The 24699-nt window shown below is 47.7% G+C and overlaps 11 protein-coding genes across 11 annotated transcripts; 7 read left to right on the top strand and 4 right to left on the bottom strand.

The window, feature by feature from the left end:
* Nucleotides 1-913: 913 nt before the first annotated feature.
* N7466_004333 (type 1 glutamine amidotransferase) lies at nt 914-2008 on the top strand (the record flags this gene model as incomplete). Its single annotated transcript, XM_057163730.1, has 1 exon — nt 914-2008. The coding sequence occupies one exon, from the start codon at nt 914-916 to the stop codon at nt 2006-2008; it is 1095 nt and encodes a 364-aa protein (XP_057022411.1).
* Nucleotides 2009-4556: 2548 nt separating this feature from the next.
* rfeD (uncharacterized protein) lies at nt 4557-6501 on the top strand (the record flags this gene model as incomplete). The annotated part of the gene is made up of 5 exons (XM_057163729.1): nt 4557-4670; nt 4865-5033; nt 5090-5241; nt 5355-5768; nt 5824-6501. The coding sequence occupies 5 exons, from the start codon at nt 4557-4559 to the stop codon at nt 6499-6501; spliced, it is 1527 nt and encodes a 508-aa protein (XP_057022410.1).
* An 862-nt stretch (nt 6502-7363) lies between these two features.
* On the top strand, nt 7364-7894 carry N7466_004331 (chaperonin 10-like protein; the record flags this gene model as incomplete). The annotated part of the gene is made up of 1 exon (XM_057163728.1): nt 7364-7894. The coding sequence occupies one exon, from the start codon at nt 7364-7366 to the stop codon at nt 7892-7894; it is 531 nt and encodes a 176-aa protein (XP_057022409.1).
* A 914-nt stretch (nt 7895-8808) lies between these two features.
* Nucleotides 8809-9627, top strand: N7466_004330 (uncharacterized protein; the record flags this gene model as incomplete). Its single annotated transcript, XM_057163727.1, has 1 exon — nt 8809-9627. One exon carries the CDS (start codon nt 8809-8811, stop codon nt 9625-9627), a length of 819 nt encoding a protein of 272 aa, XP_057022408.1.
* A 250-nt stretch (nt 9628-9877) lies between these two features.
* Nucleotides 9878-12065, bottom strand: N7466_004329 (MDR family MFS transporter; the record flags this gene model as incomplete). Its single annotated transcript, XM_057163726.1, has 9 exons — nt 9878-10252; nt 10321-10481; nt 10536-11039; nt 11107-11178; nt 11234-11257; nt 11307-11481; nt 11538-11589; nt 11655-11731; nt 11793-12065. The coding sequence occupies 9 exons, from the start codon at nt 12063-12065 to the stop codon at nt 9878-9880; spliced, it is 1713 nt and encodes a 570-aa protein (XP_057022407.1).
* An 811-nt stretch (nt 12066-12876) lies between these two features.
* Nucleotides 12877-14843, top strand: N7466_004328 (Zn(II)2Cys6 transcription factor domain-containing protein; the record flags this gene model as incomplete). The annotated part of the gene is made up of 5 exons (XM_057163725.1): nt 12877-12992; nt 13047-13601; nt 13679-13888; nt 13960-14222; nt 14275-14843. The coding sequence occupies 5 exons, from the start codon at nt 12877-12879 to the stop codon at nt 14841-14843; spliced, it is 1713 nt and encodes a 570-aa protein (XP_057022406.1).
* A 493-nt stretch (nt 14844-15336) lies between these two features.
* On the bottom strand, nt 15337-16998 carry N7466_004327 (uncharacterized protein; the record flags this gene model as incomplete). Its single annotated transcript, XM_057163724.1, has 1 exon — nt 15337-16998. The coding sequence occupies one exon, from the start codon at nt 16996-16998 to the stop codon at nt 15337-15339; it is 1662 nt and encodes a 553-aa protein (XP_057022405.1).
* A 265-nt stretch (nt 16999-17263) lies between these two features.
* N7466_004326 (nitronate monooxygenase) lies at nt 17264-18334 on the top strand (the record flags this gene model as incomplete). Its single annotated transcript, XM_057163723.1, has 1 exon — nt 17264-18334. One exon carries the CDS (start codon nt 17264-17266, stop codon nt 18332-18334), a length of 1071 nt encoding a protein of 356 aa, XP_057022404.1.
* Nucleotides 18335-18901: 567 nt separating this feature from the next.
* On the top strand, nt 18902-20633 carry N7466_004325 (MFS transporter; the record flags this gene model as incomplete). The annotated part of the gene is made up of 4 exons (XM_057163722.1): nt 18902-19083; nt 19155-20141; nt 20202-20333; nt 20393-20633. 4 exons carry the CDS (start codon nt 18902-18904, stop codon nt 20631-20633), a joined length of 1542 nt encoding a protein of 513 aa, XP_057022403.1.
* A 26-nt stretch (nt 20634-20659) lies between these two features.
* On the bottom strand, nt 20660-22225 carry N7466_004324 (MFS transporter; the record flags this gene model as incomplete). The annotated part of the gene is made up of 2 exons (XM_057163721.1): nt 20660-21567; nt 21628-22225. 2 exons carry the CDS (start codon nt 22223-22225, stop codon nt 20660-20662), a joined length of 1506 nt encoding a protein of 501 aa, XP_057022402.1.
* A 327-nt stretch (nt 22226-22552) lies between these two features.
* On the bottom strand, nt 22553-24481 carry N7466_004323 (uncharacterized protein; the record flags this gene model as incomplete). Its single annotated transcript, XM_057163720.1, has 6 exons — nt 22553-23562; nt 23624-23876; nt 23936-23986; nt 24045-24185; nt 24247-24277; nt 24357-24481. 6 exons carry the CDS (start codon nt 24479-24481, stop codon nt 22553-22555), a joined length of 1611 nt encoding a protein of 536 aa, XP_057022401.1.
* Nucleotides 24482-24699: the final 218 nt, after the last annotated feature.

The raw sequence follows: 24699 nt of genomic DNA, 5'->3' as shown, positions 1-24699 counted from the left end.
AAGGAGATCGTTTGGAAGGTCAAAACCGGAACATTTCAGAAGGCTTGAAATTGGCTGGCGTCTTAACCCGCAAGTACTAAATTTAAAGTGGTAGACATCTCCTCACACAACGTACAAGTAATAACCCTCTGCAGATCTGCCATCTCGTCTGTTGGTTTTGCTTGTTTTGCTTGTTTTGCTTGTTTTGCTTGTTTTGCTTGTTTTGCTTGTTTTGCTTGTTTTGCTTGTTTTGCTTGTTTTGCTTGTTTTGCTTGTTTTGCTTGTTTTGCTTGTTTTGCTTGTTTTGCTTGTTTTGCTTGTTTTGCTTGTTTTGCTTGTTTTGCTTGTTTTGATGATTTGTGATTTATATGACTTGATCTCTAATGCTTGATCTACGGGTACTAGTACTGATTGAAGAAGCAAATTTCTTCAGTTCTATTTCCAAATCTCTGTGATGCCATACTTGTTGAGGTATAACAATCTCGGGAGTTAACGACTGCGGCCGAGCTTGAAAATTGGCAGCTGGTCAACCAAGGCAAGCGACCACTGTTGGTTCATATTGCCAGCTCATGTCATTAAAATTTCCCTCTACTAGTCAACTGACCAACTGATCAATCTCATTCGACACAAGGCAGGGATTTGGCTTCCTGTTCGGGATGCTTCTCTCCACCCGATTACTCACAGAAACCCTTATCAGGCATGCTGATCCGACGCCCTATCAGTGGCATCGATGGGGATGAGTCAGTACAATTTCTCCAAGTTTGAGGTACACTTGATATACTCAAATATTTTGCTGCACTACATATCTCATATTCAGCATCCATATCAGGCATCACACCATCAATACCCCAGAGCCTCAGAACCTCAGAACCTGCAGACTAACAGCACTCACCCCCGCAATACAATCAGTGTACTACTGCATCTAAACCTTCCCATGGCAAACCAAATCCACGTCGCCGTTTTAGACACCGATGTCCCCTGCCAGACTGTATACGCCCAGCGCGGTCTTTACAGCTCGCAGTTTCGAGTTCTGTTACAATCAGCCGCTGAGCGAGTCAACACAAACGCAGAACTACAACTCCAAAATGGTCCGCTAGCTGTGTATGTCACGGCCTTTGATGCCGTTGGAGGTACACTCCCACCTCTGGAATATCTACGATCCACTCCCCGCTCTCCAGCAGACTCTAAAGCACGTGGTCCATTCAGCGCCATCGACGCAATCCTAATCACAGGATCTGCATGTTCAGCGTACGATCCTCACCCATGGATTCGGGAACTCGAATCCTTTATTCAAATCGTGCACGAGAATTTCCCGCACGTCAAGATGTTCGGGTCCTGTTTCGGACATCAGATTATCGCCCAGGCTCTTCTGTCAGGATCAGCTACCAAAAATAAAGCCGGAACTGAAAATGAAACTCATTCGCAGCCTCACTCAACATTCCACGTCGAGCCTTCCCCTCTCGGCTTCGAGCTCGGCATTCAACCTATAATTCTCGACCCATCTTTCACGGCGAACTTCCCAGTGCTAGCACACCACACCTCATCTACTTCGCCATTCCGTGTTCAATTAGTCCATGGCGACATTGTCGTCCCTACCCCAGCCGCAAAAGCCGCCGCTTTAGCTGCAGGGCAAAGCGAAATTCCACTGCCTCCAGGCTGGATGAGTATTGGTCACAGCGCCGCATGCGATGTCCAGGGACTTTATTATCCGGGTCGCATCTTGACTTACCAGGGCCACTTTGAGTTCGATGTGTTTACAAACCGCGAACTATGCATCGAGTTTGGACGGCGCTCTAACTGGCCTACTGAGTTGGTTCAGCGATATGTTGAATGGATTGAGCGCGCTCTTGTCCCCGGTGCCGAGGATGATGATGATGCGAAAGCTGCTGCAGAGGCTGTACTGATCTTTTTTGCTGGTGAAGATCAAACGCAGGCCGCAGAGAATTCTTCTGCACTGGGATTGGGATTGGGATTGAAGTTGGGAGGCCTTAATGCACCTCATGGGATGCTTACGCCTCCTCTTGAATGAGTTGTTGGAAACTGCAGTGCCCGGGCAATGAGCCCTTTTTTCATTTTCCAATTTTTTTTTTTAAAGATTGCATTGCGGCATGTCATGTCAATTGCCAGGGTGGTTAAGAGGTTTGTGGTATATGGAGCATGAAACACGGTGTTTCGGTGGTGACGACGGGATTGAGTTGAGTGGCATGCATGACGAATGCGATCAAGCTGCTCGGGGGAATAAGCCATTTTCATCTTACAGCTTAGGCAACAGGAACAAACAGCAAGGACTCAGCTTGCTAGTTTGCATTGTGTGAAACAGGGTTAGAGTAAGCAAGACTGGGATCAACGGCAGGTGCCACCCCCCTCTCCCCTGAACAGTGGCGATAACGGAAAAGAAAAGGGTTGGTTGCCTTGATGAATGGCGGGCTGAAACGCAGCTGGTATGTTGAGTCTGCAAGGAATTGATTGGGATTCGACATCAATTGGGATGGGTACTTACCTTATGTACATACTGTCAATAATGCATGTTGGAATAGAGATGGAAGATTTGAAATAGATAGAATTCCAAGATCAATGTTCAAATTTCATGACCGTGTAGTAGGTAGTATGTGAAAATACATGGCGAAGCTACATGTAAGCTAATTCCCAGCCTCAAGCTCCACGAACCGAACTGCCTGGCAAAAGATCGCCGGTGGTAGAGCTACAGTAGGAACGACCTTCCAGAACCGAGCTGAAGCTCCGTAACGGTAATGGTAACGTTGTTTCAATTTCTAGCTCGACACACGACACACGACACAGCTCCACCGGTCTCCGCCCCGCCGCTTCGGGACAAAGTCCACCCCCGACACCTAAGCCTGCTGAAGCCCGGGGGGAGATGGGCCCAGGTCGAGAACAGCGGTGTTAGCCTAGATGGATTTAGCCTACGTGGTTTTACGTGTGTGTATACATATTGGACCCTATTACGGAGCAAGCACTCCATTTATACCCACAAACGGAGTACGGAGTAGACTTTGCAAGTACAATCAGGCAAGCTCCAAGCACCGGAAAACGGCAAAAAGCAGAGTTTTTTTTCCCACAGTAGCTGATCCCCCCTCCAGGCCTCCTGCACAGCCATCCACATCCGGGATGGCGCCCTTGCCGCCGAGTCCGGTGACGAATCATAGGGCGGGTAATAGGCACCGCGGGACTCCACCGTGCGCGAGTCGAAGCCAATCATATTGCTTTGGTCTTTGCTCTTCATCGGCATGTGCCCCCGGTGGAGAGCGGTTATACAGTGTACCGGGACTGTGTGTAATTACGGGACTCTTACCGTGACCTATTTAGAGTTGGAGCTGCGAGTTGGAGGGGTACCTGGTATATATAAAATATTATTAATAGATGAGCTTTGTAGAGATTAGTTAAACGATTGGTGAGGTTCTTTGACGAGTTTTAGAAAGAGCTTTTTTTTTCACCTGGAAAGCTAGAGGGGGATTCAAAGGCAGAGAGGCAATACTAACTCAAGACTACACAGCTAACCATCAGCCGCGGTATGCAGGTCCCACTAGGGAAGGTCAATAGCTTCTTTGTTGTTTTTTTTTTTTGCTTCTGCATTTCCAGATCTATAGATCGGGTTTCTTGTTTCTTGTTTCTTTCATTGTTTCATTACTTTTGATCTGGTCTCTTTTGATCTTTTTTTTTTTTTACTTACGCCATGACTTGCGTTTCTCTGGACGGTAAGATTACGGTAACGTGGCGCTAAAAGGCCTTGGTATTTGCCACTCGGAGCTCCCCTCCTTTCCAACCCAGAGCTTCTGGAATCTCGAGCTCGAGCTGGGGAGAGCTTCGGAGGGGCCACTGATAGCGCCTATCGCAACTACCCCCAACGTTTCTACACAGCTCTATCTCAGGTTTCTAAGATCAACCGTAGAACATCGGACGTTTGAAATTTGGGGAAATGAGTTAAGATGGAGAAGACCAGAAATTCCCAAACTTCCCAAAATTCAAATTTTTCAAATTTTCCCAACGCTACGGCGTGGCACCGAGCTTTCCGAATGGTTTGGTCGGGCGCCGTAATTATAGAACCAAATGACCATACACTTATCTGGAAAATCTCCAAGCTTGAATAACCCATGTCATGCATGCATCCCCCCTCTTTTCTTAGAACAAAGAACGAGACTTGAATAATTAGAGTCGCATCAAGTCGAATATAGAGGTGGAAAGGTTGACACTAATTCAAGTAACAAGAGCTACAATCTATAATAAGGAAACTTGGGAAATGCAAGCGGGGGGGATATAATACGTTAATTACGGTAAATACCCACGGCTACAAGGAAGCACCGCACTACCACGATGGCGGATCGAGTCGCTCAATGTACTTGTACACTTTCCTCTTTCTTTTTCTTTTCTCCCCGTCAAGAAGAAACGAGAGAAAAAGAGAGCAAGCCAATCCTGGCGAATCTTCAGCCCTTTTGTGAACTGTAACTCTTTTTTCCCCTGCACTTTTTTCCCTTCCTTTCCCTTCTTTCCCTTTTCCCTTCCCCCCCCCCTCAAGAGTGTGTGAGGCAGAGAGAGGGTCCTTTCGCCCCCATATATGCACCATGCCTCCCCGAAGCTCGTTGACCAGTTCCTTCTCGGTCACCGATGCCAACAATGAAGTTGTTTGCCCTTTGAAGAATAACGATGGTTCCAATTGTCGCAAGCGATGCTTGGGAGTGAGTCTTCTTCTTTCCCCTCCCCCCTCCTTTCCAGCCCCACCTGTTATCGCCATCCGCTCGTCCACAAATGCGGCAACTTTCTTAGGACGACAAGAAAGATCGAAAATTTTGCCATGCATATCCTTGAAATATTTATATAAACTGCTCTGGTAGACCTGTATCTGTCGAGTCTAATCATTCCGTCGCAATAGGAAAAGCGCTATCGCTCCATGCAGGAGCATATCCGACGTGCGCATCCGAATCACTACATCCCGAAGCTCCCGGCTACCGAAGAGAGCTTCCTTTTGATGGTCAATACCCCACCGGAGCAAAGAGTGCATCTTTCACCACCAGATCCTGCTCCTCCGCGACGTCGACATGGTTAGTTGGTAATCTGTTTGTCTGCGGAGCCCCGGATGACTGACGGCTACCTACAGATGTGGCGGATAGGGACATCTACGTCGCTGACGCCAGCTCCCCGGCCACCCCGCGAGCTCTTGATGAACCACACCCGGCTGCGGCCACCGCAGCTGTTGCGTTGGCACAATTGCATCACCATCGCCTAGCTTCTGACTGGGACACAGACATGGTATGAGTTGCTCCTTTTTTTTTTTTTTTTTTTTTTTCCTTTCGCTCTCACTTTCCCTCTCTTATTGCCCCGCGTGATCCCGGTCGCTGATTCATCTCCCCGCAATTTTTTAGGACACTCACTCCGACACCGATATCGCTCACGGTCCAATGCGTTCATCGATTGAATTGCCGTCGCTGCGCGACCATTTTAAACAAGAATCTCTGCCTCCGTTTTCAGCGCGCCCGCGAGGCCTTCTTCCATCAATCCTGAATCATTCGCCGCCCGGTCGCTCATCTACTTTGCCCCCCATTCAACGCAAAGAAAAGCTTTCTCGCCCTCGCAAATCATCAATTACGCAATCGGCTCGGAAACCCAAGCATGAACGCCAAAGATCAAAGGAGTTTGGTCGCCGACCCAGCCTGGGCGACCGTAAGGCATTATCTGCGGAACCTCAAACAGCAGCTTGGGCGCAAGGCAAGCGCTGGGAAGATTTGATTGAAGCGGCGACGTCAGCAACAGAGGTTGATGATGAACCGTACTCCGAGGTAAGTTGGAAGTTACTTTGCTGTGACTTTGGTGTTCTCTTCCTAACGCTCTCAGGCTGGTCGATCTCCAACTATTGCTCCACTGCTCGCCAACATCACATCGGCACCATCTGGTCCTAAGAATCGGTCTTCTCTACCCCCGGCCTTTCAATCTGGAGGACTCCCTCCTATTGGGACGCACAGAGCTTTCCCACCCCATTATGCTGCGTCACCTCTGCACAAGTCACTTACCCCGCCACCATTTGATGGCCCCCGAGGCCGCGACAGCGACATGGAACCATTCCCATCGATTGAATCATCTCTCGACTCAATGTCCTCGGCATCTGGAAAGAACTTCCCCTCGTCATCATCTGGGGGTATGGCTCATTCCGTAAACTCAGATACTAGTCCAGTTCTCAATCTTATCCCCCCCATTTCCCAACGCCAGCACCACCGATTTTCGAACCCCACCCCGGCTTCTTTCCGCAATAAGGAAATTCAGATCTACTGCTCACACTGCAAACGACCGTGGGCCTTGAATGAATGTTTTGCCTGTACAGAATGCATCTGTGGTGTTTGTCGCGAATGCGTCCCCATGTTCGTCGCCAGTCCACCAACTTCCTATCGCAGTCCAGGCAATGGTTCCATGAACAATCTTCAACCAGGACCAACCAGCTATCCAAGCGTTCGAGGGTGTCCTCGGTGCCGGACAGTTGGAGGAAGGTGGAGAGCTTTCCAGCTAGACTTCAAGTGATCCATCGACCTGATGGACTTGATGGTTTTATGCATGTTATGACTAACGCTTGATACATGGTCGTTCTTCCGTTCTTTATTCAACTTATATTTCATGACCCTTCATTTGGCGACATGACAAGACCGGAGTCATTGAGACTGGCGGTGTCGCCCCATTCATATTTATTTTCGGCACATTTCTCTGAACATCATGCAAAAGCTGGTTCTTTTACGCAGATGGTCTTTCCTTTCATTTGGTTGGTTTGGTTTGGTTTGGTTATCGTCGAGTGGCATCTCCGGGGGTTTGGTATGTTCATGTTTTTATGTGTGGTTTTTTTTCCTTATATTCATCTGCTTGGATGAATGCGCCGGATGTGGGCTTCTTGCGTTTATCGCAGATCGATATGATTGATAGAACATCAGTTTTGATGAGAAGTGCAAATAATGAACCATCTAGTCGTGATTTATAATGCTTCCATACCTACTAATAGGTATTGCTAGACTAATCGTGATTTGTATAGGGTCAAAGACGGGTTAATCTCCTTAACCCGAGGAGCCATATAGATACATGATTGATATGGATCCTTTGATGTCCTTGCAGACCCGGGTGGAACCAGACCCCCAAAGTCCACATGTGCAAGATTACCCCTCATGTTAACAACCCTGGCGTACCTAAGGTCCCCATCATCGTCAGTCCTGGGCATTATTTGATCCGTACCAAAACCAGAGATATCAAAGAATTATGACATCCACAAACAGAAACACTTTGCTTTATGTGGATGGAAACCTTACCTTTGGATTCCCACAAGAGGATGCGCCTTTATTAGAGCCAGAAGATGGTGAGCTATTTATCGAGATGCTCTTTTCAGGAACCAACCCCGCAGATGGCAAACACGCGACTCTGCTTGGAATCTACCCGGCTACTTGTTGACAGGGCGAAAACATACGGCACCCACCAGAGCTATCTGAGCTGCCTCGAAGAGATGGTGTTTCTGGTTCCTCCCAATCTTCCCTATTACCATGCCGCATGCCTTAGTGTTGTCACAATGACAGCCGCAGATATCCTCTACAATCTATTCAAACCACCACTACCGAGCGCTTCACCAGAGACGCGTCCAAAGCCCATGCTAATCCGGGGTGCTTCTTCCAGTGTTGGAATTTGCACGGTCCAAGTAGCATGCACTAGTGGTGTTCAACCCATCTTTGTGACTGCATCGCCCGGAAGACACCATCTCTTATATGAGCTTGGGGCCACTCGTTGCTTTAATTTTAAGTCCAAAACTGTCATTCTGGAAATCAAGGATGCACTCGCCAGCTTCCAGGGTGAGGCAATGGCTTATGCCTTAGATGCCGTAGGCAGCCATGGGACCCTGGATTCTGGATTCTGGAAAACTTGTCGCGGACTGCTCTTCTGAACAAACCAACATGGTTTCCGTCGTGTTTCAGAGTGACCCTTGATTCAAAATGCCTTTTGCTACGCCGAACAGGGATGTCACGCTGCGGGTCAAAGGTGTTCCTCATCCAATTACCAGGATGACTGTAACCACCAATGGAAGGGCTTACAATGGGCTATAGAAAACTATGGTAGTGCACCGGATGCATCAGATTAGAAAGAATTTAAGAATATTTAAGATTGGATTACTTCAAAGGAAAAACAAAAGGTAAGTGGGTCCAGATAAAGAGATAAAAGACTAAAAGGTGGGTCCCTGGACTTGGTACGCCGAGCCGGAATAATGATTCCCCGGATGTTACAGCATCGTTGTGCTTTACTGATTTTTCTAAGTATTTCTATGATAAAACAATAAAGCCAAATCGATAAATAGAAGTACAAGCTATACTTCACGCTACTCATTTTGAATAGCTCCACATACAATCTGAGAATTGGCTTATCTCCCGAAAGCGGGATGCCTCGCAGAAAACACCGGAAATCAAGGGGCGGGTGCCTAGAATGCAAGCGCCGTCATATCAAGGTAGGCTGATCATCGGCAGTTCTTTTTCTTTCCACGCATCCACCATTTAACTCATCAAAAAGTGCGATGAGCGACATCCCATATGCTCGCAATGCACAATATCAGATCGGTTGTGTGAATACTTGCAAGTACCAGTGGGGACGAAGAGAACCGTCCCCGAAAGAAGAAGCCTATCAAGAACTCCAGCATCATCTACAGTTCAGGATTCACCATCAGATCAAACACCAGGAGATGGATCTGCTGCCTTTCTTGAAGAGCCACCCGTCAATATCCTCCATACGGAGTTATTTTGCCATTTGATAACGGACACTTTGCCATCCTTACTGGAAGATGAAAAATTCTCGGCCAATGCCCAAATCATGAAGTCCAGTTCAACAAGTCCTTTTCTCATGAATGAGCTCCTTGCTCTAGCTGCCACGCACATAAGCATCCAGCGTCCATCCGAGCGGAGTATTTACCGCCACCATGCTACTCAATTGCAAAACCATGCCCTAGCTTCCTTCAATAACGCCCAGAATTCTGAGGAACCAGAGGGGTACATGTGTCGATTCATTTTCTCGTCCATGCTTGGCGTGCATATGCTGTGTGACACTTTGCATTTTCGCGACCCCGACTTTACCCTGTTCCTCGATTCTTTCACTCACTACCTCCGCATACACTGCGGGGTACGTTCGGTAATGCGCAACAAGTGGCAAGCTCTGAATGAAACCGCGCTTGGGCCTGTTTTGCGAGACGGCGAATTAAGATTGCAATCTAAAACGAATGATGGCTTGGGCCCGGAGTGCAGTAGGCTCCTAGGATTGGTTGAACGGTCAAATCTGGGACCTTCGATTACCGCAACTTATCACACTGCTATTGAGAGTTTGCAAATGGCGTTCAACTCAGTGTCATCTACCGATTCCCCCAGAGGTTATTGTGTGGGTGTTGTTTCTTGGCCTGCAACACTATCCTCTGAGTATATTGATCTTCTTACGCGTCGATCTCCAGATGCTCTGGCTATTTTGGCACACTACGCGGTTATTCTGCATCACCATCGGAATCTGTGGTTGTTTGGCGATGGTGGCCGTTACTTGATTCAATCTATAAGTGAATTTCTGGGACCTGGCTGGGCGGAGTGGGTGGCATTCCCTAATCACGCCTTGAGTGAGCCTACTACACCGATGTCACACTTGACATAGTCATTGAGATACTATGCATGCAGGTGATGTGTGTTTGATGTAAGTAGAATTATAATTTATACAATAAGATAGGAGTGGTTTCTATAAATAATCTCCGCACGCCCAATCAATATCACCCGAAATCCAACCTGAAGTTAGAAGATGTAAAATAAAACATCTTTATGTAGTCAATTTAGCACCTGCGATTTCCTTCCAAATCAATAGAACATTGAAGGCGTCTTCTTTCGTAAATTCTTTTCCAACTGAGCACTTATACTTTCTCAGTGGAAGGCCCCTTCTTTCGCACATCTTTCCAACCAATACCGAATGCAGAGAAGAACATGACCACTCCAAGTGCAGCAGTCATGTAGAACACATAGTCAACACTCGTCGCATATGCTAGCAACACACCAGGAAGATCTTCGATTGAAACAACGCTTCTGAAACCAGTGGCACCAACAGCCAGAACGGCCGCTTTATTAGCATGAGGCGCGTCCTTGGTGAGTAACGACCGAAGGCCGGCATCGAAAATAACATCTGCTATTGTGAGAAAAACGGCGCCGGATAGTGTCTGAGTGAACATGAGGATTGCCATGCCGACTGATATCTGGCTAGGATGGAGGGCGTTTTGGATGGCAACGATAGGCTGGAAATGAAGAGATTAGCTCATTTATTCCTAACTCCAGCTGCCAGAATTAGACTGGAGATTTTTACCGTTTGGAAAGCAAATCCTCGACCCGCGCCAACAATAATTCCAAACCCAATCCATTTGCCAACTGATGTAAATGGATCTAGTAATCCAAAAAGTCCTCCGCCAACAGCGGTGAGCAAACCACCAGCTATGGCCCACGGTAGGTAATATCCTAGCTTCCCGACTGTTTTTGGTCAGTATCGATCATGCCAAGCAGGGGTGGTGACGAGTGACATACTGAGCACACCTGATATCACTGCACAGGTGACCTGTGTAAGCATGACCGGAATCATGGAAACACCACTCATGATTGGAGAATCATTCTTGACAGACTGGAAATAAATGGGAAGGTAATAGGAGATTGAGAGGACCGTTGCGAAAAGGCTGATCATGAGAATGCAACTTGACCAGACTACCCTCTTAGAAACCATGGACAGAGGAATCATTGCTTTTTCTCCTTGACGATACTCCCAGAGGAGGAAGACAATGAAAGATCCGCCTGACCCACAGAAAAGACCGATAACCGTTGCACTTCCCCATGGATATGTGCTTGCACCATATTCGAGCGCAAGGAGGAGTTGGATAGCCGAGGGAGAGAACAGGACGAAGCCGATCAGGTCGAGCTCGTTGAGAATAGTTTTGGCTGCTTCTCTGATCGGCGGCTTAGGAATGTGGTTGGGAATATTGATGAATACCATTGCCACTGCGACAATACCACCGATGGGAAGATTGAGAAAGAAACCTAAGAAACGATGTGTTAGATATCGCATATGAAATCTGGGCGAAGAAAATTCTTCAAAGTCACATACACCATCTCCAGGATGCCTTTTCGGTAAATGCACCGCCAATCAGTGGTCCAGCAATGAGACCCAGTTGGCAAACTATGTAAATTGTCAGCAGAATAGACGAAAGAGATAGCAGCAGAGAATTACTGACAGCCCATGACTATACCGATGAACACTGCGAGCGGTTAGCAAATAATCAGAGTGGAGATGATCAGAAGACATACTCGGAGACTTGTGAAGTGGAACACAAGCAGAAATGATAGTCAAACTACCATTCATCAGGCCAGAGCATCCCAGACCTGCCACCGCACGAGCGATGATGAGCATTTTGGAAGATGTTGAAATGCCACATAGTAGGGAGCCCAATTCGAAGACAAAAAAGAAGACTAAATAGGTCCACTGTAGGTGTTTTTAGTATTCGTTCGACGGAGGGCGGCTCATCTGAATGGATGTACCTTGGTACTGAAGTTGCTATAGATTTTTCCGGTAAGAGGTTGCAGGCAAGCACTAAAAGAATGATTTGATTAGATCGACGGCTATCAATACCCAGAGAAATCAAAGTTAGAGCATACCTTGCAATCTGATAAGAGCTTCCATACCATCCCACATCTTCAAGCGAGTGGAAATGGGTAGTAATAGTCGGGATCGCCTGAATGTTGTCAGCAGCTACCCCTTGATTGGAGCAAATCGAACGGAATGTAGACACCCACCGTCACAATAATTGACACATCAAGGAGAATTAAAAAGCTAACCAAGGTGACAGCAGAAATAACCACGATGAGTTTAGTGCCGGTGAGATATTTGCTGTCATCCTCATTGTCATTTCCCACAGCCTCCGCGATCTCCTTCGGAGGTTCAGGTTCGTTTATTGAAGGCCGCGGTGTTGAGCCCGAGGACACTTGTACTTCCTTGTCGAAGTCTGAGCTTGACGGGTGGGTAGTGGATAAGCCAGACTTCTCCGTAGTGGGGACTGGTGTCTCCATATTTACCTGGGTCGTTTTCACAGCATATGTGTTCCCACGTTTGAGACGGAACGCGAGATCAGCTATATATGAGCGAAGAACTGCACACGTGATGCCGATTAATAAATCTTCCTGCACCTCTGCTCGTAAATAAGCGTTTTCAGGCGAGAACTCGCATAGACGATAGAGCTCAGAGAAAGACCTCTAGTGGGGTTCAAACTTCAGGGCATTGAATGTGAAGATTTGATCCACTCAAGCTGGGGTCAAAACACAACATCTTCCCAACATTGAATCCCGAATCCCGAATCCCGGTGGCCTTCAGCTGGGAGTACATCTGCATGAATCTCTACGCCATACACGCGTAAAGTACGCACAGGGCTTTGCGACACCCATGCAATGCCGTATTTTGTAATTGAATAAGCAAATGTTGGCCTATCAATGACAAAGGCTAAGATTAGGGCTTCTCATGACAAGAAAGGCATTGTCTGCTTTGTTCGGGCCAGACGAGGCTGAAATTCCCGGGTTTATCTCCGCTTTTTAAATCCGATCCCGAACCCAAAACGAGTTTCTTATCCAATCAGCGATCACGTAAGCTGGGCCTTTGTCCCCGCGTCAAAACGTCAAGCGGAATTCAGAATTTAAGTCCCCGAACCCCGTTTCCCTCTTCACCGCACCATCTACCCACCACACTTATCTCTTTTATTTCGCCATTCTTTTCGGGTTCTGCCCATATTGATCCCTCAATCCCTATTGCCATACCTCTCGGGGATTTACTCTCTAGGAATTCGCTAGTGTTCTGACCGTGGCCCGGTCCCCACGATCGGATATCGGAATGGAAACTAGCCCAAGCCAAAGTGGGACCCCGGCGCCCTATGGCCGAGCTTGCATCAACTGCTCTCGCGCCAAAAGTAAGTGTATTTTGCTGACAGTCGGCAGAGGTTGCGAGAGGTAAGATGTGGCGTTTGCACTGATATTCTTTGAGTAAAGGCTGATCACCCGTAGATGTCAACGGTTAAAGAAAGATTGTCGACCGTCGCCGACCGTACGAAAGCGAAGTAATCGCTCGTCGGCTTCTAAAACTGCCCAACTAGAGGCAAAGCTTGATAGTATTGTTTCTTTGCTCCAAACTACCAACGCGAATCCCGGTCTGCCGGCAGATTGGGATTCTAGCGCCCCGGGCTCAAAACAACCGTCTCCTTTTGCTTATCGCATGCCAACTCCGCCACCAACAGTGCCTTCACCAAATAATAGTTCAATGGTGGATGTGTGCACGTCTCTGCAAATTTGCCCAGAGCTTGCCGAGAGCTATCTTAACAACTTTCGTAAACAAAACTTGAAGGTTCTCCCTTTCCTTTACATCCCATCTCATGTCACCTCTCATCAACTTCGCAATGATCGGCCGTTTCTCTGGCTATGTATCATGGTAGTTTGCACACCGGGCGAAAGCAAAAGAAATATGCTTTCCGCCAAGGTAACTGACCTGATCCATCAAGAAGTCATCGTTGGATTCTCTCCGAGCATGGACATTCTCTTGGGAATTATGACATTTGTATCGTGGTGAGTGGCATATGAGAATAAATTCCGAAAAAAAACCCCCCGGATGATATAAATAGATGCTAACTTTAATTACCTAGGACCACCTTCTCAAAGAGGCCATTTCTCAACTTCTACACCCACATGATCATGGGTATTATCTGCGATCTAGGAATTAATAAGGCTGTCCCTAAAGATCTATCGACTTTGCAGGCTTTCAAATGTGCAGTGGGCTGGCAACAAAACATCAACACTGCAAGAACCATGGAAGAAAGAAGAACTGTTCTGGGGTGCTTTCTCATCACCTCCAGGTAAGTGCCTTAATCTTTCCAAATATATACATGTATTCTTTCTTGTCGGCTAATTGGTAAATTCCGCCCAGTGTTGCATTGACTTTAAACCGGATTGATGCCTTAAGATGGAGTCCACACATGGAAGAAAATCTGAACATCTTGATGGAGTCAAAAGAATGCCCCGAAGATGAAATATTGGTCAATTTGGTCAGGATCCAACTGGTGGTCGACAAAGTATATCAAGCTAGGCGAGATGGTGATGACCAGTTACTTTCACGCTTCTACATTAAGTCTTTTCAAGCGCAACTTGATGTTGTACGAAAGTTAATACCTGCGCACTTGCAACAAGATGGTAAGCTTGGCAACCGACTTTAATTTCTGACAACAACTAACCACAATAACAGAAACCATCTTGATGTACGTGTTCAACGCAGAATTGGTCATCCACGAGTGGGCCATCCAAGCCCCTATCGATCCACAATCCCCTGAGCTGTACCGTCTCGAAAGTCTTTGTGCTGCCCTCCACGCCACCAAAAACTGGCTCGACGTCTGGCTCTCGGTTCCTCCATTTTCATACCACGGCCTTCCTTTCACCACATTTTTCCAGTTCTCTCGGTCCATTGTGAGCCTATTCAGACTGTCCACACTAGAGGATCCCGGCTGGGACAAGACAATGGTTCGGAATACGGCCAATATTCTTGACTTCCTTGACCGAACAAATTATAATATGAAGAGATGCATTGAGACGGCTGTTCCTCCTGGCGACTCTGAATGGTGTACCCTTGAAAAGGGGATAAAAATGGTTCAATCGATAAAGCAGGGATGGGAGCCCAAGCTCATGGATGTGTGGTATCCAAGTTTGCCCTCTGGTGGCATGGCTGGTGACGAATTCGTTCCACCTGCCCCCGATCTCATGTTGCCTATTGACGGTCTGGATGATGCATGGATGATGCAGATATTTGGTTCCATGTGATCCGTTTATCTTTTGTTATTTGCGTCTCTATAGCTATGACTCGTGCCAAATGCGCCCAGTCTATCAGCGAAAGTCCACTCTATACATGTATAATACAATGATATTCTTATGAAGTTCATACATATTATGTAATCAAATGGCAACATTTGAATATGCAACTACGCATACCTACTACATGTAGCAGATATCTGGAGCTTGATCGGAGTCTGAGCTTGAGACCATTATATGGTTATGTCATATCCAGATGTCAAATTAACGATCGTACATAATGAAACAAACATCAATCGATTGATAACAAAATCGGCCTAAACCGGGCTTAGCAAGCACTTGAGGCTTGGGACCTTTGTGTACTTGGAAATACAAATCTTGGAACACCACATCCGCGTGCATAGAGTAACACAAAAAACCTTGGAATCACATATAAATGCATTGCTTATTTGAATCCATCAATTCGTAAACATACGCAAAATAGCTCTTAAACCCTTAGAACAACTCAGATGGCACCACCCATAAATAAAGACGCATCCAGCAGATCCGCATTAAGGAATTGTTCAAGATCAACGCGTTGCAGCCCAGGCAGATCGGCAACAAGTGCACCCAGCCATGAGTACTCCTCTTCATTCGGGTTAAACTGTTGTGGAGACTCGATCGGTGTAGCCTGATGGTGAACATTGAGTGCTTCTCCCAAAACATTAATATCATCTTTCCTGCGTTGTTGATGTAATAAAATCAACAAACAAGCCGTGCTGTAGGCTTCCGCCATAGCTTCCGTGTTGTAGGTAGATGCAACCAAGCTTAGCGTCTGCATTGCCTCAGGAAGTATAGCTAGCGAAGCTCGTGTATCCATTGTGAGGAGAACACAGATGATTTGAAAAGGCACATTCGCCACTTGATGCCATGGTGAGCATTCTAACACCATACTACTTGCACACCCAAGTCCTTTTTTCAATAATATCAGTACACGGTCTGCTACGCTTGAAGGAATATCCAAATTCTGGGTGTGGATGCGTCGCAGAATGCAAAGGGCGAGGTTGCATTGGGCGAGGACAGAGGGGGGCTGTGTATGTGTTCCGTCCAGAAGCTGGGCTAAGGTTGAAGTGAGATCGGTTTCGTCTTTTAACGTAGCCGGGTCAAGACTGACTGAAATTGATAAAAGACCGAGAACTTCGTGGGTATAATCTCCTGGTTTGGGCGACGGAGGGAGTGGCAGATCGTTCTTTTGGAAAGAAACCCTCGACAGACCCAGATCAAATGAGGTCCACATGTTCAAATGATGCGCGACGCCAACTATTCGCCTTTGGAGATCGGGATCGCATTGAGCGCAGTGGGGAAGAACTGAATTTTCGGGTGCCTCGGGGTGAAGGCCTGCGGCTTCAAGTAGATGCATGAGGGTTGAGCTGGCCACCCACGTTGAGTACGGCGAATCCGTTAGCCGCAAGTAGATGGATCTCAGTACCCATCCAGTCAAGAGGTCGAGGGACGGAGGACCTCTCAGACGGTGCATATCCAAGCAGTAACTGGCGGTTCGAACCAAATGCAACTCCGTGGTTGAGGCATTTCGTTGGGAAAAAAGACAACCGATTGCAGCGACACCAGATAGAACGCTATCATAGATGTCTGGAGTCAGTGGGGATAGCCAGCGTGCATCAAGTCTTGCGAAGAAATCATGACGATCAATAAACCCGTAGCACGGATCGACCTTGTCAAAATAGACCTGAGTCAAAGCCTTCATATGATCAAGAGAGGTGATCTCAATAATTGACAAAGCGCCTGTGGTGGGAATAGTTTGAGCCGACAATTTTCGAGTGCCAATATTCCAACCAAAGAGGTTAAGCTTAGGTGCCTTTGCAGGATCGATCTTAAGTCCGAGCTTCCTCACAAAGGCAGCGCCAGAATTGGCTTCTAAGCGGCGAACCATGCCCGATTGATCGGATTCAACAGTGCTTGGCCCCGCAGCTGTTTTTGGAGACGAGCGCGGCTCAGATTGGTCCTCGAGTGTTTCATTTGTTCGAGACTTTCGTGGTTGGGCTTCGTAGTAGCACTCATAGCCCCATGTAGTGCAAGTCACGCAGGGTTCGCCCGAATCGCACTTCCTTTTTCGATCCCTGCAAGGCTTGCAGGCCAATCGGGCCCGTTTACGTTTCAGAACTTGCATTATGCTGTGGCTGGGGCGATGGCATGAAGAGGCCAAGGGGGAAGTGGGAAATGCGGAAGTTGCGGGAAGGGCGGGGAGCGGGGTCGAAGCGGAGCGGCTCACGGGAACGAGAAATAGAAAGAATTAATAATAGCAACGAACAGCAATCAGTCCTCTTTTCTTATTTGAAAGTATACTTCTTTGGCTCTTAGCCTCTCTTTCTCCACCTGAATCAATTCATACTGGAAGACAATCGACTTTGAATAATTCGACGAACATGGCCAACATGGCTACGAAATTATTATCACGCTACCCGTGGGCATCGGGCCCATTTATCATCAGCGCGCCAATGCGTGTCATGTCCGGCCCAGCATTGGCCGTCGCAGTCTCACGCGCCGGCGGCTTGGGCTTCATTGGACCTGGTATCAAAACTAAAGACGTGGGCATTGATCTTGAAGAAGCTTCAGCCATGGTCAAGAAAATACGCGCCTCATCACCCGTGTTCGACTCTCTACCATCCAAAAACGCCCTTCTACCCGTTGGAGTCGGCATCCAGCTTTGGGCCGACGATTTGAAAGATGCTATCTCCGCGATTGAGAAGTTTAAGCCTTGTGCAGCCTGGTTATATGCTCCCCGTGATGATCCGGAAGATTACGTGAAGTGGTCGCATCATATTCGCCAAGCATCGCCAGAAACCCAAATCTGGATACAGATCGGGACCCTGGGAGAAGCAAAGCAACTTCTACAAATAGCGCAGAAGCCCGATGTTATTGTCGTGCAAGGGTCTGAGTCAGGCGGCCACGGTCGGGCGAAGGATGGAATGGGACTTGTGTCGCTGTTTCCTGAGATAGCAGATGCGGTTGCGGCAAGTCAGATTCCTTTGGTCGCGGCTGGAGGAATTGCTGATGGACGAGGAGCCGCGGCTGTATTATGTCTGGGTGCTTTCGGGGTGGTGTTGGGGACTCGGTTCCTGGCTGCGGAAGAAACACGCATTAGCAAGGGGTACCAGAATGAGGTTGTGCGGGCGTCGGATGGTGGTGCGAATACAACACGAACACTGCTCTATAATCATCTCCGCGGTACATTTGGGTGGCCAGATGCCTACAGCCCGAGGACAATCATTAACAAATCATTCATTGAGCAACAGGAAGGCGCTTCGTTTGACGAGCTCAAGGGTCTTCATGATGAAGCTTTAAAAGCTGGCGATGATGGATGGGGGCCAGATGGGAGACTTGCCACGTACGCTGGTGCTTCTGTTGGCTTAGTTCACAGTGTGGCCAGTGCCGAGGATATTGTGCGAGAAGTTCAGAGCGGTGCTCTGGAGAAGATTCAGTCATTGGGATTCTACAGTGCCTAGATGAATTCCTGATGTCCACCTAACCCAACTGAAACCTATCAATAGCAAACGAAATATTGCCTACTATATATGTCATATGCAGCCTAGTTACCACAATTAATCGATTAAACCCATTTAATCAAATTGTCCTCTATCCTGAATTGAAAAGAACATTTGAAGCGAAATTAGTCTACTATAGACATCTGGATGGTTTTCGAAATTACGAATGCACTAGTGACTAGACTGGGTGCAAGCCTGGCATGGGTAGTTTACATGTAAATCGGCACGTAGATACATAATTGACGTATAATGCTCCACCTAGTCTCGGTTGCTGGCTTGAAGCTTAGCTATCAGTGGAGACTGACATCATACATGTGGTGAATCCAACATGGTTACATGGTTGGTTGCGGGTGTTGCGGGATTAGCGGCCCCAGCTTGTTGAGGAACATATTGTTTCATCCCGTAAAATATCCGCAATAGCCGTTACCTCAGAGACTAGAAGATACCTTTGATTGTAGTAAGTATTGGTTCATGCAAGCAATTCCTGGCCATCCTTACTTCCAGCCCGGTGCGATGTTCTGCTACAATATGCCTCAAATCGAGCCAGATAATGAGGCTAAAAGAGCGTTACAATTAAACATTATGAATGAGGGACCATCGCTAGGACTGGGGAAACCATACCTTCCACCACCTAACGCCGAAAGCTATGTCGTTGATTTCGATGGTCCTGATGACCCCACACATCCATATAACTGGAATCTTTCTACAAAGTATGTTCACCCAAACGAAAATGAACACTTCTTACATCCGCAGCCAGTTGACATTGCATCCGGAACTCTAGGCTTTTCGCCTCCATCCTGGTCTGTTCAGGAACACTGGTCGTATCATTGACGAGTGCCATCTTCGCCCCCGGAATCGACAGCGCAAGTAAAGAATTCCACGTCAGCTCAGAGGTCGGAGCTCTGGGAACATCTCTATATGTCCTCGGTTTCGCATGTGGTCCATTGATCTGGGCACCTGCCTCAGAGCTACGTGGAAGAAAATGGCCATTAACAATCGCCATGCTCGCCGGAGGGATCTTCACAATCGCATCAGCCGTGGCCAAAGATATCCAAACACTAACAATTTGCCGTTTCTTCGCCGGCATGTGTGGCGCAAGCCAGCTCACGGTTGTCCCCGGCGTCTTGGCAGATGTATTCGACAATACCTACCGGGGAATGGCCATCTCGCTCTATGCACTCACGGTATTTGTGGGCCCTTTCACTGCGCCATTCGTGGGCGGGTTCATAACGGCAAGTTACTTGGGGTGGAGATGGACGCTTTACCTGCCGGCTATCTTGAGCTTCGCCAATGGTGCTGTTTCGGTCTTCTTTCTCGATGAGACTTACGCGCCATGTTTGCTCGTTGTGAAAGCTGCTCGGCTACGCCAGCAGACTGGGAACTGGGCCATTCATGCAAAGCAGGAGAAGATCGAGGTGGACTTTACGCAGCTTGTAGAGAAGTACTTTACGCGGCCGCTTCAGATGCTCATTACGGAGCCCATCATCCTTCTTGTCTCTCTGTACATGTCTTTTATTTATGGCTTGGTCTATGCGCTGCTGGAGGCGTACCCGTATGTATTCCAACATACGTATGGTATGCGTCTGGGGGTGGATGGACTGCCGTTTATTGGCTTGATTATTGGCCAGGTTATCGCTTGCACCTTTATTATCTCCCAGCAAGGGAAATATGCGCGAAAGCTGGTTGAAAACAAAAATGTTCCTGTGCCAGAATGGCGATTATCCCCCACGATACTCGGAGCTCCTGTGTTTACCATTGGAATATTTTGGTGAGTTTTGTTTATCTTCGACAGAGAATAAAAGTCATAGGCTCATTTTACGCAATTTAGGTTCGGCTGGACGGGCTTCACTCCTGCAGTTCATTGGGCCGCCCCCACTGCAGCGGGTATATTCATTGGATTTGGGGTTCTCTGTGTCTTTCTCCCATGCTTCAACTATCTTGTTGACTCTTATATCTCGCTGTGAGTGATTGTTTTGAAAATCGAGAGATTCAGAGAAATTGACACATGTTTGTATTTAGCGCCGCATCAACTGTTGCCGCAAACATTATCCTTCGTTCATCAGTCGCTGCAGGCTTTCCACTGTTCACCAAACAGATGTTTGAAAATATGGGAATTCAATGGGCTTGCACTTTGCTTGGGTGCTTGGCTGCAGTCATGATACCAATCCCTCTCGTATTCAGATCTTATGGACCCCTCTTGAGAGGAAAGAGCAAGCTATTTCGACAGGACCCTGCAGCAACATGCCCAAAGGAAGGATAAAATAGTTGAAGTACCAGAGGTATAGACTAATATACCATTCCTGCCTTCGCTCTCAACTTGGCACCGTAGCGCCAAATAAGCAATGGAGCCGGAAGCCCAACAAACAACCCAATCAATGCAATGGTAGTGTTTCCCCAACCATACCCAAGAACATCGTACATAGTGGGCGCAAAAAGCGGGAACAAAAAGGCAGTTAGACTGCGCATGAATTGCTGAGCAGCACCGGCGCTTCCAGTGTGCTCTGGGTAAGCCTCCATAACATAGGCCTGCAGTGGCATGCTAGTAATTTGCATTCCAAGCATAGTAATGAATACACCGATGTCAACGATGACCCAATGTAAGCGATAATGAGCCGCCCAGCCGTAAAGGAACAGACCCACTGGGCCGAGCAGGGCCCCAGGGAATATGGAGGGTGTGCGAAGCTCCGGGGTGTGCTCTCCATTGGCACGCGCTTTGAGTCTATGGTACAGGCTGTCCATAAGCTTTGCGCAGATCTGACTACCGGCAATTTCACCGAAGGCAACTGCGATGTAGTGTAAACCACTGATCTCAATGGATTCATTGTATTGCTTGGTCCATAGGTCGGAAAAGGTAGAGAGCACAATGTAAAGAATACCGTAATAGAATGCAGAGATGAGCGAGGAGATCTGAATAATGGGGTGGAAGGTTAGAAGCCGAAGTGGGCGAGACAATGCTCTGCCTAGGACTCTGGTGGCCGATCTGTTTGCGTTTATATGTTCATCTAGGGTGTAGTACCGCGAGTCACCAGTATCACGTCGAAGACGCTCAGCCCGATGACGCAGGATCAATGGCTCATACGTCTCATGGAAGGAAACGAATGAAACAACAATCATCACGGCTTGAAAGATCGACGTCGACCAGAACATCCACCGCCAAGTGGTGCGCTCTGCCATAAATCCTCCTATGATTGGGCCTGTAGAGGGTCTGCATCAGTAAATTGTCATGAACTATAGATAAGTCAATTGGTACGAACCGACAGCCGCTCCCAACAAAGGGATAAGCAAGTAAACACCCAGAGAACGACCACGCTGCTCTGGGCGCCACACATCACCCAACACCCCATTAGCAAGAGCATAGATAGCGCTAGCACCAAATCCAGCAAAGAATCGCGACGCAATCAGCACACCCTTGCTATTTGCAAACCCACAAGCAATATTCCAGATCAAGAACCAAATGTTCGACGCGTGCAAAATCGGCTTTCGACCATATACTTCTGATAAAGGTCCGATAGCAAGCGGACCCAGTGCAGTTGCCAACAGGTAGATGGAAAGCGCCATGGCTGACTCTGCGGAATTCATATCAAACTCTTTTGCTATTGTCGACAATGCCGGCGCCATGATGGTGGATACCATGATGCGGTTGAAGCCTGTCGCGGAGAGCACATCTGTGACGGCCCATTTTCGACCTGTCCGCCAGTCCTTGGGATTATCTGCATCGTAAGGCTCCGCAAATGTCACCAGAAATGGGTCATCTGATTTACTGGGATGGGCAGCGACTGGGGCCAATTCAACATCTGTGGGGCCAATAGTCGCGATCGCGTCGGAATTGAGTTCATGTTCTTGTAAATCCATGACTGATGAGATTCACTGTCGGCCTTACCCTGCGGGTCTGCTTTGAAGTCAGCATATTGGGAATCTTGGGGTATAAATGCGGAGTCTTGTTGACGGAAAGCGATGATCCGGAGATCACCTATCAGTAGCTCGGGGATCAAGGCGGCTCCGACCGTTGCTCCGAAAATCCGAACATCCGAATGCGAAGAAAAGGCGAGATTACTTGATAAGAGATGAAAGTGTACGATTGTTGACATATAGATTTCTTCGATACCCAGAGAATCAATAAACTAGTGTCTTACTCCCCCTGCTAGGTAGTCCAATATAGTCTCTCATCCACTGGGCAATCTAATCCGAGTTGCTGTCATAGAAGCTATTCGCTGTCCACCCATTTACCGCCGAATAATCAGCAAAAGGTGAAGTTCCATGTAAGACGTCGTAATGCCTCCTAGCTCCGCACTCATTGGTTTCAGTAGAATTAGCACTGCACTTATCCTGCAAGAGAGCAGCAATCTGTCGTCCCGCCTCCCGGCCCTCAAACCAAGCACCCTGCAAGAAACCAAAGTACGTAGGGCTGGTGGCTTCGCCCGCAAACCAAAGCCGGTCCGTATTGGCGCGTAGATTCTCATGCATCTCTAGCGTTGTCGCTGGGGGCCAGTTGGAGTAGCTACCGTGGGCCCAGGGCTCCGTGCTCCAGCGCGGGTAAAGGAAGGATGTCGGATCGGGAATGTCCTTTTCAGGGAACATTTTGCGTAGAACATCCATTATTTCGCGCTTGGTTTGCTCGTTTGACTGGCGCTCCACGCGCCAGGAGAACTCGTTTGTCACAGTCACAAAGAGAATGTTAGAGTCGGGGAGGAATTGTGGCATGGAGAGGGACTGGAAGATGGGGTACCAGCCTCGAAGGCCTGGATCGGCGTAGAGGAAATATTGGGTGTTCGTTGGCCAGAAGGTCTCGTTGAATTGCATGAAGATCTTGGTGTAGGTACCCATTGTGAATTTATGGATGGCGGTCTGTTTCCATTCTGGAAGTGTTGGCGTGAACTTGACTTCATCGCTTTGCAGGACGCCTAGAGAGAATGTACATATAGCATATGCTGCAGTCACACAGCTGCCGTCTTTATTGTGGATGGTGACTCCATCATCAGAGTATGTGATATCTGTGATTTGTGTATTGAGATGCAATCTCGTATCGTTGGGTTTGAGGAACGTGGCAGCCTCCCCTTTGATGATTGTGTTGAATCCGCGCTGGTCAGTCACAAAATTATCATGGTCACCGAAGACGTTCTCGGTCAGGTTGTCTCCGGCACAGCCAAATACCAGAGAGCTCTCCAGTGGGCTGAAATTATCCTCGAAATCTGGAAAATAGAATTCATAAGTCCACGGGAAAAAAAGATGAGGAAATAAGCTGAAACTTACCCCATTTCCACCAGTCAACCGCCTGTGCCTCCATATCGTGTTTACCCGGGCTCCAACCAGCGAGTGCCAAACCAGATTGAGCAGTCTGATCCTGGAGATTTTGTGTCAGGATCTCCCCCGCTTTCATATTGGCAATGTTGTAAGCATTATCATATTCGGTCAGCAAATGACTGTAGTCGGAGTACCCATTTTCATTGTACGTCGAAACATTATCATAGTCGGAGTAATGAGTCTTCAAATGGTATTTTTGAGCCTGTTTAACCGATTAGCTCACGTACGAGTGGGATTATCCTCTCATTCTGATATGTGTACCAGGGTCCAAATAGGGTTCTGAGGGCCACCCGGGTTCCCAAGACCTTGAACCTATGGAAACATTTGTACGTCAGTGACGATCACATAGTTTTAATGAGCTTCGACATACCCAATTGGCACCCATCTCAATAGTATAAGGTTCTCCGGTTTTTGGATCTATACCAAATGGCCTGTGCCAAGCTCGGCCTCCGATTGTATCCCGGTACTCCAGTATAGCGAAATCATGAACCGAGGCATTGGAAAGAGCTTGCTATGAACAGTTAGCTACCAACTTAACGGATACGAACTATATGCGAAGGAGAATAACTCACGGCTGCTGTGATTCCTGCAATTCCACCTCCTCTTTGGGTTGTTAATTTCGAAGCAGGCATAGAGTAGGTAACTGGCACGGATAGAGTCGGAGAGCCTTTCTTTGACTTACAGAATGGCAACGGTTGTCTTCTTACAAGTCCCCTCCTGGTTTCTTAGCTGCTGTGACACATGGGCAGCAGCCGGAATGGAGCAACTGGCCAAGCCCGCCAAGACGGAGATATATGGCAAATGCATGGCGCTGAAGATACTTCAGAAGAAGAGATTACAATGTTTGGGATGGAATCCGGGGCGTAGACGTTGCAAATAAATACTGTAGCACAGTGTGCTTCGTGCACAAAATATTGCCAATGCAGTGAGATGTGACGACATTATCTTGGAAGTTGTTAGTTAGCTAATGCCCAGGTTATGATCGACAGGGCCATGTAACCTTTCAATAGATCCACTCGTTCTAG

Source organism: Penicillium verhagenii (genome assembly GCF_028828195.1).
Source record: "Penicillium verhagenii strain IBT 33310 chromosome Unknown utg000005l_segment0_segment0, whole genome shotgun sequence".
Lineage (NCBI taxonomy): Eukaryota > Fungi > Ascomycota > Eurotiomycetes > Eurotiales > Aspergillaceae > Penicillium > Penicillium verhagenii.
This window is presented reverse-complemented; position numbering and strand designations above follow the sequence as displayed.